The sequence below is a fragment of the Grampus griseus genome (assembly GCF_964374135.1).
Source record: "Grampus griseus genome assembly, chromosome: 5".
Classification (NCBI taxonomy): Eukaryota; Metazoa; Chordata; class Mammalia; order Artiodactyla; family Delphinidae; genus Grampus; species Grampus griseus.
In genome coordinates, this window is record NC_138998.1 from 2,857,915 (window position 1) to 2,872,407 (window position 14,493).

The following is a 14,493-nucleotide window of genomic DNA, read 5'->3' on the forward strand; positions in this document are numbered from 1 at the left end:
CCAACTCCTAGCACCCGACATTGTCAGAATGTCAAAGTATCTGATGAGACCTACTCGAAGTCTGGTTTAAACTAAGTCCCAGAAAGGCAGTAGCGCCTCATCTGCTCTGCTCCCTGCTGTCCGCCACCACCTAGAACAGTGCCTGACACGTTAATGAATAAACACTTCACACTATACTTAAGTTTGAGTGAGATAGCAAATTTATGCATATCAAAATTTTAAAGAAAAAAGAAATAGTTTCACTGAATTTAAAATATATTTTTCAAAACAAGTTATGTTTATACACTACATAAAATGCTTAAAACTTTAAGAGGAACAGCTGACTTCTCTCCTCCTCCCAGATTATCAACTGTGTAAATTGGCAATCCTAACTGCAATTTCTTTAATCCCAGAATCGGTAGCTTAAAGAAACAAAAGCATGCTTTACCTTACAGCCTTCACAAGCATGAACTCCATAGTGGAATCCTGATGCCACATCCCCGCAGACTTTACACAGTAGAACCATGCCACTAAATTCTAAGGCACAAACAGACACAAAAGTGAAATGCTGGAAGAAAAACTAAAATTGTTTGTTTTCTTTCCAACTGAATATTTTATTTTGTTCAATCTGTAAGTACTTTAAAAATATACAAACCTACTTTTATAACGTAAAAGAAAAATCTTTACACCAAATTGACATATCAAAAGAAACCATGAATTTCTTTTAAACAGTTTATGGCACTGCCAAAAATATCTCAGAGAGCTAGTTTTTCCTTTCCCGATGATTTTAAACGTACACTGAAATTTTATAAATCTAGAGTTACTTCACATCAGACATGCAACCAGAGCTAAGAAAACAATCCTGCTGGATAAGAATTAAGAAGTTAGCCAGAGGTGTCAATCAACAAAAGGTGCAAAGGGGTGTCTCCACAGGCTGCTGTACAAATACTCAATTCAACTCACCTGCTGGTCCCAGTCAGGCCCCATCTCTGCCTGATCCTGCCCTGTACCAGCCCATCACCTCCACAGTCACTCAGGGATCCTAATTTCCACGACTCATTTGGATATCCCAATCCGCTAAATGTTCCTAGCTCCAACTTCATGAAAGCAAACCCCTTTCCACGAGTAAGTGCTCCGTCTAGAAACCAAATTCGGCACTAGGAGTGCAGAAGAGAGATAACTGTGAAATGGGGTAAGAGGTTACCCTCGAAGGAAACATGGTCAGACAGAGTATATAAGCACAGATCTTGCTCTGCAGCAAGAACCAATTATGACAGCCCCTAGGCTGCAACTTTTCAGATCATCACTGATTTCTTACCTAACTACTGAACTATGATTACCCAGAAGGGAGCGAAAATTATACCCCAAAATAAAATGGTCCCCCAAATGAGCAGCTGATAAAACAAGCCCCACCTGCAATCGGTGGCACAAACCTTTAGAAAACTAAATAACTCACTTGTCACTGAACTGTGACTCTTTGTCATCCCAGATGCGCTCGATTTGCTTGTTTTCATAGAACAATCTATCCGATCATCCTTCAGGATGCCTTCACTATTGGAGAGGTGGCCATTTTTGGGATTCCCGTTGTTATCAGCATTAGTGCTAGCCGGAGAAGATGGGACGGAGGAGGACTGGAAACTGTTCTCGGAGCCCTCACTGTGACAAGACGCAGGGCTAGAGGCTGAGCTGGAAGAGCTGATATAGGCAATCACACCTCCTAGAAAAGATGGGGGAAATCAGACAATTAGATACTCGATAATACATATTTTCTATTTTTGCAAATCTGAACAGTAACGTCACTAACTTTAGAGACAGGTTAACGGTTAAAATTACTGCACAAGGAAAAAGTAACTTATTTTCTTCCTTATTTCCTACTATTCTTCTTGCTTCCACAAAGTTCAAAGCCAAACAATTCCCACTGATTTAAAATGTGAGCAGGTTCTCACTGGCTTTGTCATTCTGAGCACATGCAGATCCAAACCTAAAGCTTTTCATTTTCCAACCTATTACTAAAAGGAATGAAAAACCTTCCTGAGCGACAGCATAGTTTAGAGTAATCAAGTTGTTTTGGCCGTGAAGAAATCGGGTTCTGGTCCTGTCTCTGCGTCCTTCATTATACCTTTACATGGAACAATCCCAGAACAATGGGTTCATCATTTAGCTCCCCCAGCACTTGGCTAAAACACAGGTCAACCAGGAACAGACGTAACACTTGGAACTCTGGATAAAGTAGTTTATCTGGAAATGGAAAACCTTTCATAGCTGTTGCCCCCAGAATCTTTCTGTCGCGATGTTCCCCAAAGACTCTATGACTATCCACTAAACCCCAGTTCCACACACTGCCTTCTCCACCTACTTCTGACGTTGGACTTGCAGACACCCTTATCGCAAAGCCCAAACTAGAGAAGGCACCCTCAGGAATGAGCATTTTGAACAAGTTCTCCAGGCGATTCTTTGTCACATTAAAGTTTAAGAATGGCTATAACTAGTGAACTCAAGCACAAATTGGCCCATAGTTTTCAAGGCTGATTTTTTCACCGACTTAACTGCCTGAATATCTCTAATACACTGTGAATCCAGAGAAAAACGATTTTAACCTGGAAGTCTATCAAATGTCGTGTTACTGGGTAAAACCACTATGCCCTCTGTTTTCATAAAACTTCATAGATCTAAAGGTCATATTAGAAATTCCAGGTGGTAGCAAACTGCTACTTTTTTCTTACTTACCTCCACTGGGAACAGGATACAAAGAAAAATATTATCCTTAGTCTTCAATAAATTCCCACAAGAAGGTCTCACAGCTATTTATCTTTTCTAAAGAACACTATAGGTAGTAAATTCACTAACATCTCAAGAGGATAAAAGGTGAGGAAGTTAGACCTTCCCAGGGCCAGCATTTGAGTCAGCCATTTACACCCATGAGGTCTTCTAACTACCTCAGCTTAGAAATAAACTTCTAGAGATCAGAGCTATCCTGATGGCTTAAGAACCGGGTTAAAGCACTGACTGGACAATAGAAGGTACTAATTACCCAGAACACACCTTCCTTTGCAAAAGCTCCAAAATCAAATCTAAGAAACATTACTGGGCTATTATCAACCCAGTTAAGATCCAACTCCTGTCTTTAGGGAATCAACAGTCATTTACAGGCAGCATTTGTGCCAAGAACCATGGAACCAAAGATGACCCATCAAGAAGCAGCTAGATTCTCTTAGCAAGACCTTCAACACTGATTTAGTTGTGTTAGCATGTACCAGACACCAATCTACCCACCTGATAGTTAGCAACCCAAAAACATTAAAATTTCATTTCCTAGAAGGTAAGGAGTACATCTAGCAGTTCCTCAACCCAATGAAGAAGGGGAAGTGAAAAATACAAGACACCAAGAATGCCGAGAATAAAATGACAGAATTTCACACCACATTTCATCCTCACAAGAACCCTATAAAATTCACTTCCATTTTTCCATTCTACAGAAGAGGAACTGAGAGAGGTTAATACAGCTACTAAGTGGCAGGGCCAGGGTTGAAAGTCAAGGCCGTCTAATTCCAGAGTACAGAGTACTATTTCTTACTGAGAAGACCTGGGCAAGCAGGTTACTTTCAATCTCTCTAAACCTGAGTCATCTTCTATAAAATGGCAATATCTGCCAGAGCAGAGTTATGATAAGATTGAAATGAAATGGTGTCCATAAAAGGGGATTATTAAAGTAAGTGATTTTTACAGAGACAGTTTTTAATGGTAACACAAGAAAGGTAAAATCCCTGAACCAGCAAGTCCCAACAGCTCCAGAAACAGGCAGAATGTACTTCTTAGATGCCTCAAGCTAAAATTAGCTGAGGCACAGTCTTCTCTATTTTTAGTTGAAAAGGACCCTAGAGCTGGGCCAGGTTCCCAGGCTAGGGCTTACCCAGTGGTCAATGTCAGACAGTATCAAACTTTGTACTGCTGGGAAGCACTTACTGTCCTGGCATATATTGGGGTTTTCTTACCCTAATTCTAGGCTTGCCCATCATCACCCACCCCCACTGCCCATCATCCTGGAAAATATGCTTGAGTTCAACTCATGAGTGTACTTTTCTGCCTAGTGCCTTAGAACCAAACGTTTTTACCTTTAAGAAGTTTTAGTTTTCTCATTTTAAAAGTAGGTTTTTAATAATTTCTACTCACAAGATGATACAGTGGACCTAATGAAGCACTAAACTTCCAATTGTATCCCAGTGTCAGGGCTCCAGAGAACAAGATGGTCCCTTCCCTAAAAGGCTTTAAAGGCCAGCTGGGGAGACAGCCTTATTAACCAGGCATTCCAATGCAACATGAGCAATGTTTCATACAAACTACTGTGAACTGCTGACAGCACAAGAGCACTATAGAGGGCAGAGATCATGAGCAAGGTGACAATACGTGGGATCTTAAAGAATATGTAAGTTATTAAATGATGTACTACAGAAGACGTTATTTAAGAAAACAAAAACCGTGGTGACAAAAAACAAATAGGTCTTATTTTGTAAAAGTGTTCTTGTCTCCATGTAAATTCCTGGGAAGGGGTAGGGGGGCAAGTGTAATCTAGTGTCTGGGAAAAAAAACCCCTACTGACTAGCAACAAGATTAAAAGAGAGGAATGATGAAATGGGGAAGCTCTACTGACCCCTTCCTTTTCCACCAGCTATGACCCTGTACCACGGCAAACCACATGGACCCCCGAGGAGACAGGACCACCAAGCTTTGCCTATGCCTTCAAATGTTATGTGGGCTTCAACCTATAGCACAGCTTGTGCTCTCCAAGTGCCTTATGTGCATCTGGCTCTCCCACTTGCCTGGGTAAGTTACTCACTTCAGTTTACTTTGACCCTCATCTTCAAATGGTGACAACAGCACCTTCCTTCATAGAGTTAACGTGAGGCACCAAAGTAGCAACACATGTAAAGGGCCTGGCACATAAATGCTCAACAGATCCTGGTGATTATTATTTTACCGTCATTATACTGGAAGAGTTGGATCAGGACAGTTCAAACAAAACGAACCCTCTCTCTCCACGCTTCCTGCCTTCAATTCTGAACGTGTCGCGTGGACCCAGTGGTTTCTCTGCAGGTTCTTATTTCCAGGCCACCTTCTGACTCCCTCAACTCCAACAACGAGTCAGGCAACTTCCTTCTTCGCTTCTGATTCTTCCCATTATCTCACTGTTTCCAAGTGACAAACAGAGTAGACTACAGATTTGTAAAGGTAACGATGGCCTATGTGGGAATGTTTTCCTAACTTTTCAAATGTGCATCGCCGCCACAGTTATGAAGTGTGTACAATATGTTATTTTAAAGAACTTGGTATACTCAATCAAAATCTGTGACAAAAATGTATAGAGTCAATTTCTACAGCTTCACTGTCTCCCCTCTGTATTAGTCATGGAGAGGGCAGAGACACAGTGAGTCACGATTTACAGGACAGTTACATGAAATGGTCACTGGGTGAATAAGTATTGACTAATAAAATGTTATCGACCCAAAGGGAGGGGTCGGAGGCTGCCACACAGCACTGAATTTGGCCCCACCCCAGCCAACATTTACAACAACGTGAAAGAAGTTCAAGAGAATGCTTATCAACACTCCTTCAGACAGAGGGATGGCAGAAATAGTATACTGGATGACAGCTTGCGACAGCTTGAACTTGGAGCCAAATGGAAAAAGAGAAAATTTAAGGATGATAATGGCAAGCCCCTACAGTTCAGCTCAAACAATTATCTGCACAATGGATGAAACCTAGCTTCAAATCAGTTCACATGAGAAGAATATAGCTGACTGCAAGGCTACTGTGAGTCAGCAAAGCAATATGCTACAAAAGCCGAGCCTGCCAGAGAACTCATTTACAAGCAGCATCCCCAGCTTGGAACTTGGTAACCGACCAACAACTTCCACTTCTGGATGCCACATCCCAAAGGGCAACAAGGATGATGATCAGAAAAAAAACAACACTGACCAAGGGATGTGAACTGGCGACAGGGGAGGGGTGGGGGTCAGCAATCATCGTAAGGAAATTTTATAATTTGTAGCCACACTTTAAAATCAAAATTAAGTTCACTGATAATGTTCCAGGAAGGCTCAAATCAGACAAAAACTTTCTAATCACTTGAGCCGGCCCACCTTATCCGACCACGAAGCTGGAAGACTTCATTCACGCTGGGTTAGACGAGGTAGAAGTTTATAAACTCTAAATCCTTACCAAGTAAAAGTTTAATTCCGTAAGAGTTACTTAAATTTTTAAACTATCCTCAAAGCTTAAGTAGGCCCACAGGTAATTAAAACACAGGAAAATGGCTTTTTTTTTAAAATGTTCATGGAACGTTCACAACAATTTATTATCAAGGGATGGTTTTAGTACATATAATAACTTAAAAAATAATCACTGGCTGTTTCTGCAACCTCACTGGCTTTAGGTAAAGGGCTATCCTTTCGTTGGGAGAAGGGGCGGCAGCTAAAAGGGCAGAAGCGAGCCTGGTATTGCTCTGTGGCGTTGCAACAGGAACTGTAGCAAGAAAGGGATTGACAGAGTCAAATTCTGTTATCCTGAGACTTCCCTGGCGGTCCAGTGTTTAGGACTGGTGCTTGCACTGCTGGGGGCCCCAGTTCAATCCCTGGTCCCGGAACTAAGATCCCACATGCCACGCAGCACAGACAAAAAAAAAATCTGTTACCGGTTTCAGGAAAGACCAGTGACCCATGGGTTTAAAGCAATTAAGCGAATTGACAAGGACCAGCTGTACAGGAGGCCTAGGAGTCACCCCGGGTCACCGCCCACATGAGCCAAGGGCTTCGCTAAGGGTGGAATCCCTCACGGTCCCGACTGGCGCCTCGAGCGTATTCATCACAGAAGGTGTGCAAGGTCAGTCGCGTCCCCGCAGATCGTTAAAACTGATATTTTTCTTTTTTTGTTTTTGGTAAACACGAGGCAGCGCTACAACCGGGGCCTTCCTCCGCCCGTCCGCCGGGCGACCCCAGAGGGTCTCGTGTCGGGGAAGCCCCACACCGCCCCGCGGGCCCTCCTCCTGCCCGAGCGCGCCCACGCCCCGCGCTTCTCCCGCCCGCCTGCCAGGCCCCGGCTCCGCACGCCGGCGGAGGACACTGCGGCCTCCGCGCCCGCTCGGGGCCGCCGAGCCGCGGGTTCCCGGGGCGCGCACGCGCAGCCCCCTCCGCGGCAAGCAACCCCGCGGGGGAAGAGGGGGATCGCGGCCACGTCACAGCCCGGAGGGCTCCGGGGGCGGGGCCTCCACGGGCTGCGGCGCTCACGGCCGGCGCGCGCCCCCGCCCCCACGTGTCCCTGCGGCCCCGGGAATGTGGGTCACGGAGCCGCGCGGCCTCACGTGTCCCCGCCCGCCGCCGCCGCCCCAGCACCCATTATGTAATGCCTCGTCACGCGCCCGCCCAGCCAACCGGCGCCCGCGCGCCGCCGAACGTAAACACAGCGCGCACGTGGCTCGCGCGGCCGGGCCATGTGAGGGGGGGCCGGGCCGGCGCCGTCAGGCCGCGCTGCGGCGTTGCGGTCGGCCAGCAGGGCGGTAGCGGGCCGGGCCGGCGGGCGACGAGCGCCGAGCCCGACGCGGGTCCCCGGCGCGCGGCGGCCACCCCGGGGCCCCGCCGCCGCCCTCGCAGTGCCCAACGGGCTCCGAGCGCCCCTCGGCCGCGCCCCACCCGCCGCAGTCGGCTCTTACCCGCATTCACCTCCATGGTGCTCTCGGGGAGGAGGCCGGAGCCGCCCGATCCCGCAGAGCGGGCAGCGCCGCCGCCGCCTCAGCGCCGCGCCGCCCCGGGCCGGAGGCAGCGGTGGTCGCTGGGCCCCCTCATGGGCAGGACGGGCGGGGCGCCCGGGCTCGGGCCCCGCGGCCGGACAGCGGGCTGCGGGGAGAGAGGGCGGCGGCGGCGGCGGCGAACGGCGCTCCTCGCGGGGCCCCTAACAACAAAGCGGCGGCGCGGCGGCTTCCTGCAGCCAGCGCACCGCGGCGGCGAGGGCGGCTGACGGGGAGGGCAGCCGCGACCATGTGACCCGCGCACACACCCCCTCCCTCCGCCCGCCCCGCGGCCGGCCGCTGCGGCGACTCCGCCCCTCCCGCGCCGCCGCCCCTCCCCCTCTTCACCCTCCTTCCCGCCGCCGCCGCCGCCCGCTCGCGCTCACCCCGGTTCCCCTCCTCCTCCCGATTTCCCGCCTCTGGCCGGGAGTCCCCCGCCACGCTCCCCTACCCAACCCTGCGCCCCCTCCCCCGTCTAGTGACACCTCAGGGCCCCTCCGATGGTTACCTAGGACCGTCGGGTGGCGCCGAGCAGACCCGCTTTTCAGGCCCCGGGCAGGGCCAGCCCCAGACCGCCCCGCAGGTCCGCTCTCCTCGCGACAGACCTCAGAACGCCGGGCTCCTTGCGGACACTGCCCACATCTCCTCCCTCTACACCTCCTCGGTGACTTCATCCAGTCCAAGAGCTCAAACAGACCTGTGTGCTGAATGAGCTCCACTCTCCGACATCCAGCAGCCCGTTTGATTATGCCACCTTGATGTCCTTTAGGCAGCTCAAATTTAAGGTGCAGACAGGCGTATGCATGTGTCAGAACTCGGCGAATGCACGCTGAAGATTTGCGCATTTCGCCTTGTATGCAAATTTTACATCACAAGGAAAAAGCTGGAAACAAATGACGCGTGCTGAGGTATGAAGAGGGAAGTGCGTTGATGTCTGCAATTCAAATGCATTACAAAAGTAAGATGGGCTGAGGGATGGATGGATAGAAGTACAGTAAGGTGGTAGTTGAGATGTTGTCTGTGGGTATTCACTGTAAAAGTCTTTCCCAGTTGCTTTTTGAAAATTTGCGGTATAAAACGTTGAGGGACTTGTACTGTGTGAGACTCTTTTACGTGTGCACCATCTCTTCTCCCCCCGCCACCCCTCCCCCCATCACACACATACACACACTGCCCCAACTCAATCTTTGCTTTTTGGTAAATCTGCCAGTTCCTGAAGCCAGCAAGTCAGGTTTCTCTACTCTCCTGTCTCTACCCCTCCGTCGGTCTTTCTTTTGCCTTTTATACCCCCATTCAATCCACGAACAGATCTGAGCTATTCTCCCTTCAGTCTTTGTGCTTCTCACCATCAGCATTGCTATTACTCTGGATCAAACCATCCTCATCTCTTGCCTGGGCTACTGTAATAGTTCCCTAACAGGGGAATTACTCCTGCCTGTATCCACCTACAGTCACTTCTCCCCAGTTAGAGTGTTGTTTTTTACATGTAAATGAGATCTAATTCCTCTGCTCAAAACCCTCCAATAGCTTCCTATTGCTTTTTTTGAAAAAGCCAGTGCCTTAAGCTGCCCTGCAAAGGCCTGCACAAACTCTGGGCACCCCCACTCCCCTGCTTCTCTCCAGGCCCTCCAGCAGCCTCTGCACAGCTCTCTGAACAATGTGCTCCTCCTTCCTTCCCTACCTCAGGGCTTTATCACCCTCTGTGATGCTGGAGCAAGGCTTCCCCGGGCTACACTTCGTAGCTTGCTTTTTTATTTTATGTGCCAACCACCACCTGCTTCTGCACGGGTAAAATGAGGCAGATGTGAACAGTGTAGAAGGTAGAAGTCGTAAAGAGGACCCCATTCTGAAAAGACCGTGCCGTATGGTTCCCTCCGTGTCCTCGGGGCGTCAGTTCCAGGACGTCTGTGGACACCAAAATCCACGGATGCGCAAGCCCCTCATATAAAACGGTGTAGTATTTGCATATAACCTATGGACATCCTCCCGTATACGCTAAGTCATCTCTAGATTACTTATAATACCTAATACAATGTAAATGCTACGGAAATAGTTTCCAGCATTCTGGTGGAAACTTTACGGAATTTTCTTTCCGAATACTTTCGATCTAAGGTTGGTTGAATCCGTGCATGTGGAACCTGCGGATCCGGAGGGCCAACCGTATAGCCTTGTGACTTGCTTCCTACAAGCTTCTGAGCAAAAGCTCAAACAGCATGCTGTACCGTGCTCTCTTCGCCCCTTTGCCGTGGGCACCTGGCAGTGTTCCAGGTAGTGACTATTCCAATAGCCTGGTTTCTGGAGTGAGGAACGCGACCAACCCTCAATGAACATGTAGTACAGAATTTTGATCCGTAGCTGGTTGAATCCAGAGATGTGGAACCCACATATACAGAAGGCCAACTATGTTATGATATTCTGGAAAAGGCTAAACGATGGTGACAGTAACGATATCATTGGTTTCCAGAGGTTGGGGTGGAGGGAGGGATGAAAAGGCAGAGCACAGAAGACTTTTAGGGCGGGGAAGGCGTTCTGGATGATATTACAATGGGACTACACGTCAAAGGTACAATACCCAGAGCGAACCCTAAGATAAGCTATGGACTTTGGGTGATGACGATGTGTCAACGTAGGTTCGCCAGTGGCAACAAACGTACCACTGTGGTGAGGGATGTTGATAGTGAGGGGAGGCTGTGTGTGTCTTGGGGGGCAGAATGTATATGGGAACTCTGCACTTGCCATTCAGGTTTGCTGTGAACCTAAAACTGCTCTAAAAAGTAAAGTCTGTCTTAGAGAGAAGATACTGCCATTTAAATTTGAAAAGGAGAAGAGTGGACGTAAAAATAAGCCATGGCACAGGAAGTAAGCCCCTCTCTTCCACGATAATGCGTATGAATGAAAATTCGTGTCTATGGGCCTCACACCTCTTAAAGGCCGCTTCCATCCTGTGAGGCTTTGTGGGGTAACTATCAGAGACTCTAAAGCTATAGCTTAGGTCAGTCAGCAGCCACACCTCTGGCCACTGGAAACGCGTGGGTCTCATCAGTGCCAGAGGAAGATGCTGAGCGGCATCCGGGTTGGACGGTCCCCAGAGTGCCCACAGCTGCAGTGGAAATTGCCTCTGCTGCTGTCATCCTAAGGAGCTTCCACTGTTACTCCTGTGGAGCCAATGGCTCAGTCCATAGGAAGTCCCAGGCTATTGAGAGGGGGTCTCTACTTACGCTTTTCTCTTTCCTCTGACCAAAATAATAACTGTTGAATGAAGTGACCGTGTCCTCAAAAGTCATCTGCTAGAAAATGCAAGTTTACTGGGAAGGCTACTGACACCAGGGCCTTATATCCCACTGACACCAGGGCCCTGGGAAACTGAGCACAGGACAGCTCAATCTGGATGTGGATAAAGGAGAGGAGAGCCTAAACATTAGAGTCCTCTAATCCCAAATTCGAGTACAACAGTCGAAGTGGGGCACTTCCGTACGAGGACCTGGATGAAAGAGAGATATGGGGAGAAAGAGAAAGGAAAAAAGATGGAGTTTCCTTAAAGTTAAGGCCAATTAAAAATGTCTAAGGTTATTCCTCATTCTAAACTGTTCTAATGAACCCTGCTAGTTCCCAGTGCCACAGTAACTTTCCACTTCAACTTTGCCTTCTCTGTGCCCTAGACCAGCAGTTCTCAAACATTTCCAACTCAGAACCACTTTACACTCTTAACATTATTGAAGACCACAGAGTGCTTTTTTCATGGACTATATTTATCCATATCCACCTATTAGAAATGAAAATAGAGAAATGTTTAAAACACAAGCACAAGAAATTCCCTAGTGGTCCAGTGGTTAAGACTGCACTTTCACTGCCGAGGACCCGGGTTCAATCCCTGGTTGGAGAACTAAGATCCCACAAGCCAAGACGTGCAGCGGCCAAAAAAATAAAGTAAATAAAATGAAAAAAAAAACCCACACAAGCACACACATCATATATGTCACAGAGCAGCAACATTATCACACGTCAACAGACAGCTTTGGCAGTTTCCTCTGCCCACAGCAAACTGCAATTGGTATTCAACCTCATGCTATTTGCGATGTACCTTCTTCCAGGCTCTTTTGTTTTCTTTACCGCTCTGGTCATAAAACTAGCTTCTGTATCATCGCCCAATCATGCCTTTATTGTAAGCAAAAATTATTCTATACTTATTTTTTTAACTAGAAAAATAATTTAATTATATCATACATAAATAATAAACATTTCAACTTTATCACCAATGATGACTTACGTAGGTATCACTGTGTCAATCACATCTTCTCATTTAATATCTTCATAAAATATTCAGTTAAACACAATGAAATATTATATCTGTGCATAGAAAAAAAAAGTCATTCAAACTGAATTAATCCATTGACACCATCAAGATGAGTGATGTGTTTACGAGGCACACTTTTTTTTTTTTTTTTGGGCTGCTTTGGGTCTTCGTTGCTGTGCGCGGGCTTTCTCTAGTTGCGGCGAGCGGGGGCTACTCTTCATTGCAGTGCGCGGGCTTCTCAGTGCGGTGGCTTCTCTTGTTGCAGAGCACGAGCTGTAGGCCTGGGGGCTTCAGTAGTTGTGGCACGTGGGCTCAGTAGTTGTGGCTCGCGGGCTCTAGAGCGCAGGCTCAGTAGTTGTGGCGCACGGGCTTAGTTGCTCCGCGGCATGTGGGATCTTCCCGGACCAGGGCTCGAACGCGTGTCCCCTGCATTGGCAAGCAGATTTTTTTTTGTTGTTTTTTTTCGGTACGCGGGCCTCTCACTGTTGTGGCCTCTCCCATTGCGGAGCACAGGCTCCGGACGCGCAGGCCCAGCGGCCATGGCACAATGGCACACGGGCCCAGCCGCTCCGCGGCATGTGGGATCTTCCCAGACCGGGGCACGAACCCGTGTCCTCTGCATCGGCAGGCAGACCCTCAACCACTGTGCCACCAGGGAAGCCCACAAGGCACACATCTTAACACACTCCGAGGCAGTGATGATATCTTATGAGATGCAATAAAGCAAAATATAGTCTACCAAAACAGTCAAATTGTGTTGAACAGAAAAATACTTTATACTGTTCCCGTTCTTAAATTTAAATTAGTTAAAATTAACTAAAATGTAAAGTTTAGTCCCTCAGTGACACTCACTATGTTTCAGGGGTCAGAGTCACATGTAACTAATGGTAACCATATTCATCATTACAGATTTAGAGACTTTCTTACTCTTCCTGAGTCACTGTGATAAATTATTATTATAGGAATTTGTCCGTGATGTTTAAGTTTTCAAATTTATTGGAATAAAGTTATTTAATTCTCTTTAATCTCTATCAATTCTGTAGTTTCTCATTCTTAATTTTGTTTATTTGTGCTTTTTTCCCCCTTAATCAGTCCTACTAGAGGCGTATCTACTTTATGAGCTGTTTCAAAGCCTCGATTTTTGGCTTTATCGATTCACTGTACAGTATATGTCTTCAGTTCTATTCTAACTTCTTAACTTAGACCTGTATCTCATTAAGTTTGCTTCGGCTGGCCAGAGCCCATTTTTCCTGTGAGTGACTAAGGACCCCTCGCTGATGCTGCTTTAACATCCTCTCCTCTTATAGGGAGTATTCCAGTTACTACTGCAGTGTCACAAAACCCCTCGGAACTCAGTGGCTTCAAATGGAGCAATCATTTTATTACCTCTGATGGTTTCTGTGGGTCAGGAGTTGCTCCTGTCTGGGCATTTCTAGCTCAGAGTCTCTCATGAATGGCAATCAGACAGTAGGCAGAGCCCAGAGAGCAGGAGCTGGAGCTCTGAGGGTCAACCCGGGCTTTCTGTCCTTCAGGTAGTTACAGGGCTTCTGCACACGGTCTACAGGGCAGCACAAGTGTTCCAGGAAACAAGGCAGAAGCTGCATCACCTTTTCTGACCAAGCCTCAGAAGTCACGCAGCATCAATTTTGCCGTATTCTTGGTTACAAAGGAAGTCAGATGTGAGGGGAGGGCACACAGACCTCCTGTCTTCATAAGAGGAGCATCAAGGTCCTATTGTGAATAGCATGTGAGAGGGAAAATATTGTGCAGCTGTTGTTGTTGAAACAGGGAACAATTTTAAAGAACACACAGTCCACCTTGACTTGAGGACCACATTACAGTGTCAGCTTTAAGATGGTGTATTTCTCAAAGTGAATATTTTTACCCCCTCTACCTGGCGGCATTTTCTAAGGCTTAGTATAAGGAGAAAGAATGCTCCAGAGAAACGAATGAATCAGACAAAAAGAGGGCACAGATAGACTCCCACTCGACATGATGGTTCGTTCAGTTGAGGTTCAGCTCTGTGGAGCTGAAGGTCCGTGGGATGACCTTTCAAATACAGACCCAGTCTCTTGCCTATTCTGAGTCCTTTATTGTCCACCATCAATAATATCTGACGACACTGGAATGGGACAGCTCCCTCAGAGAAGAATCTAGTAGGGAAAGGGTGATGTCTATACATAATGAGTGCAATCTATACAACATTATAGAAAACTCCAAGACCATTCACAACAGAAACCATCTGGCCAAGATGCCTCATTGAATAGAGTGGAAAAATATCTAATGGACACCCTAGTTGAATTTTGTTAAATGCTCCATTGATTTAACAACATACTAAGCAAATTTGAAAAGAAAATAAGAGTGGAAAGAAGAAAAAGTTGCATGGCAGTTCAGTAAATAAAAAGGCTATAAGAAACACCTGATCATCTTCAAGACTCTGTAT

The 14,493-nt window shown here is 47.1% G+C and overlaps 1 protein-coding gene across 2 annotated transcripts in view; it reads right to left on the bottom strand.

Moving 5' to 3' along the window:
- The window catches only part of NR1D2 (nuclear receptor subfamily 1 group D member 2), a 26,088-nt gene extending 18,285 nt beyond the window's left edge, over positions 1 to 7,803 (bottom strand). For both annotated transcript variants that reach the window (XM_082654735.1, XM_082654734.1), the window contains exons 1-3: positions 7,682 to 7,803; positions 1,436 to 1,696; positions 428 to 516 (exon numbers count right to left, since the gene is read on the bottom strand). In XM_082654735.1, coding sequence (XP_082510861.1) covers positions 428 to 516; positions 1,436 to 1,696; positions 7,682 to 7,697 — 366 coding nt within the window. In that variant the 5' untranslated portion in view covers positions 7,698 to 7,803. The remainder of the gene's footprint in view (positions 1 to 427; positions 517 to 1,435; positions 1,697 to 7,681) is intronic.
- Positions 7,804 to 14,493: the final 6,690 nt, after the last annotated feature.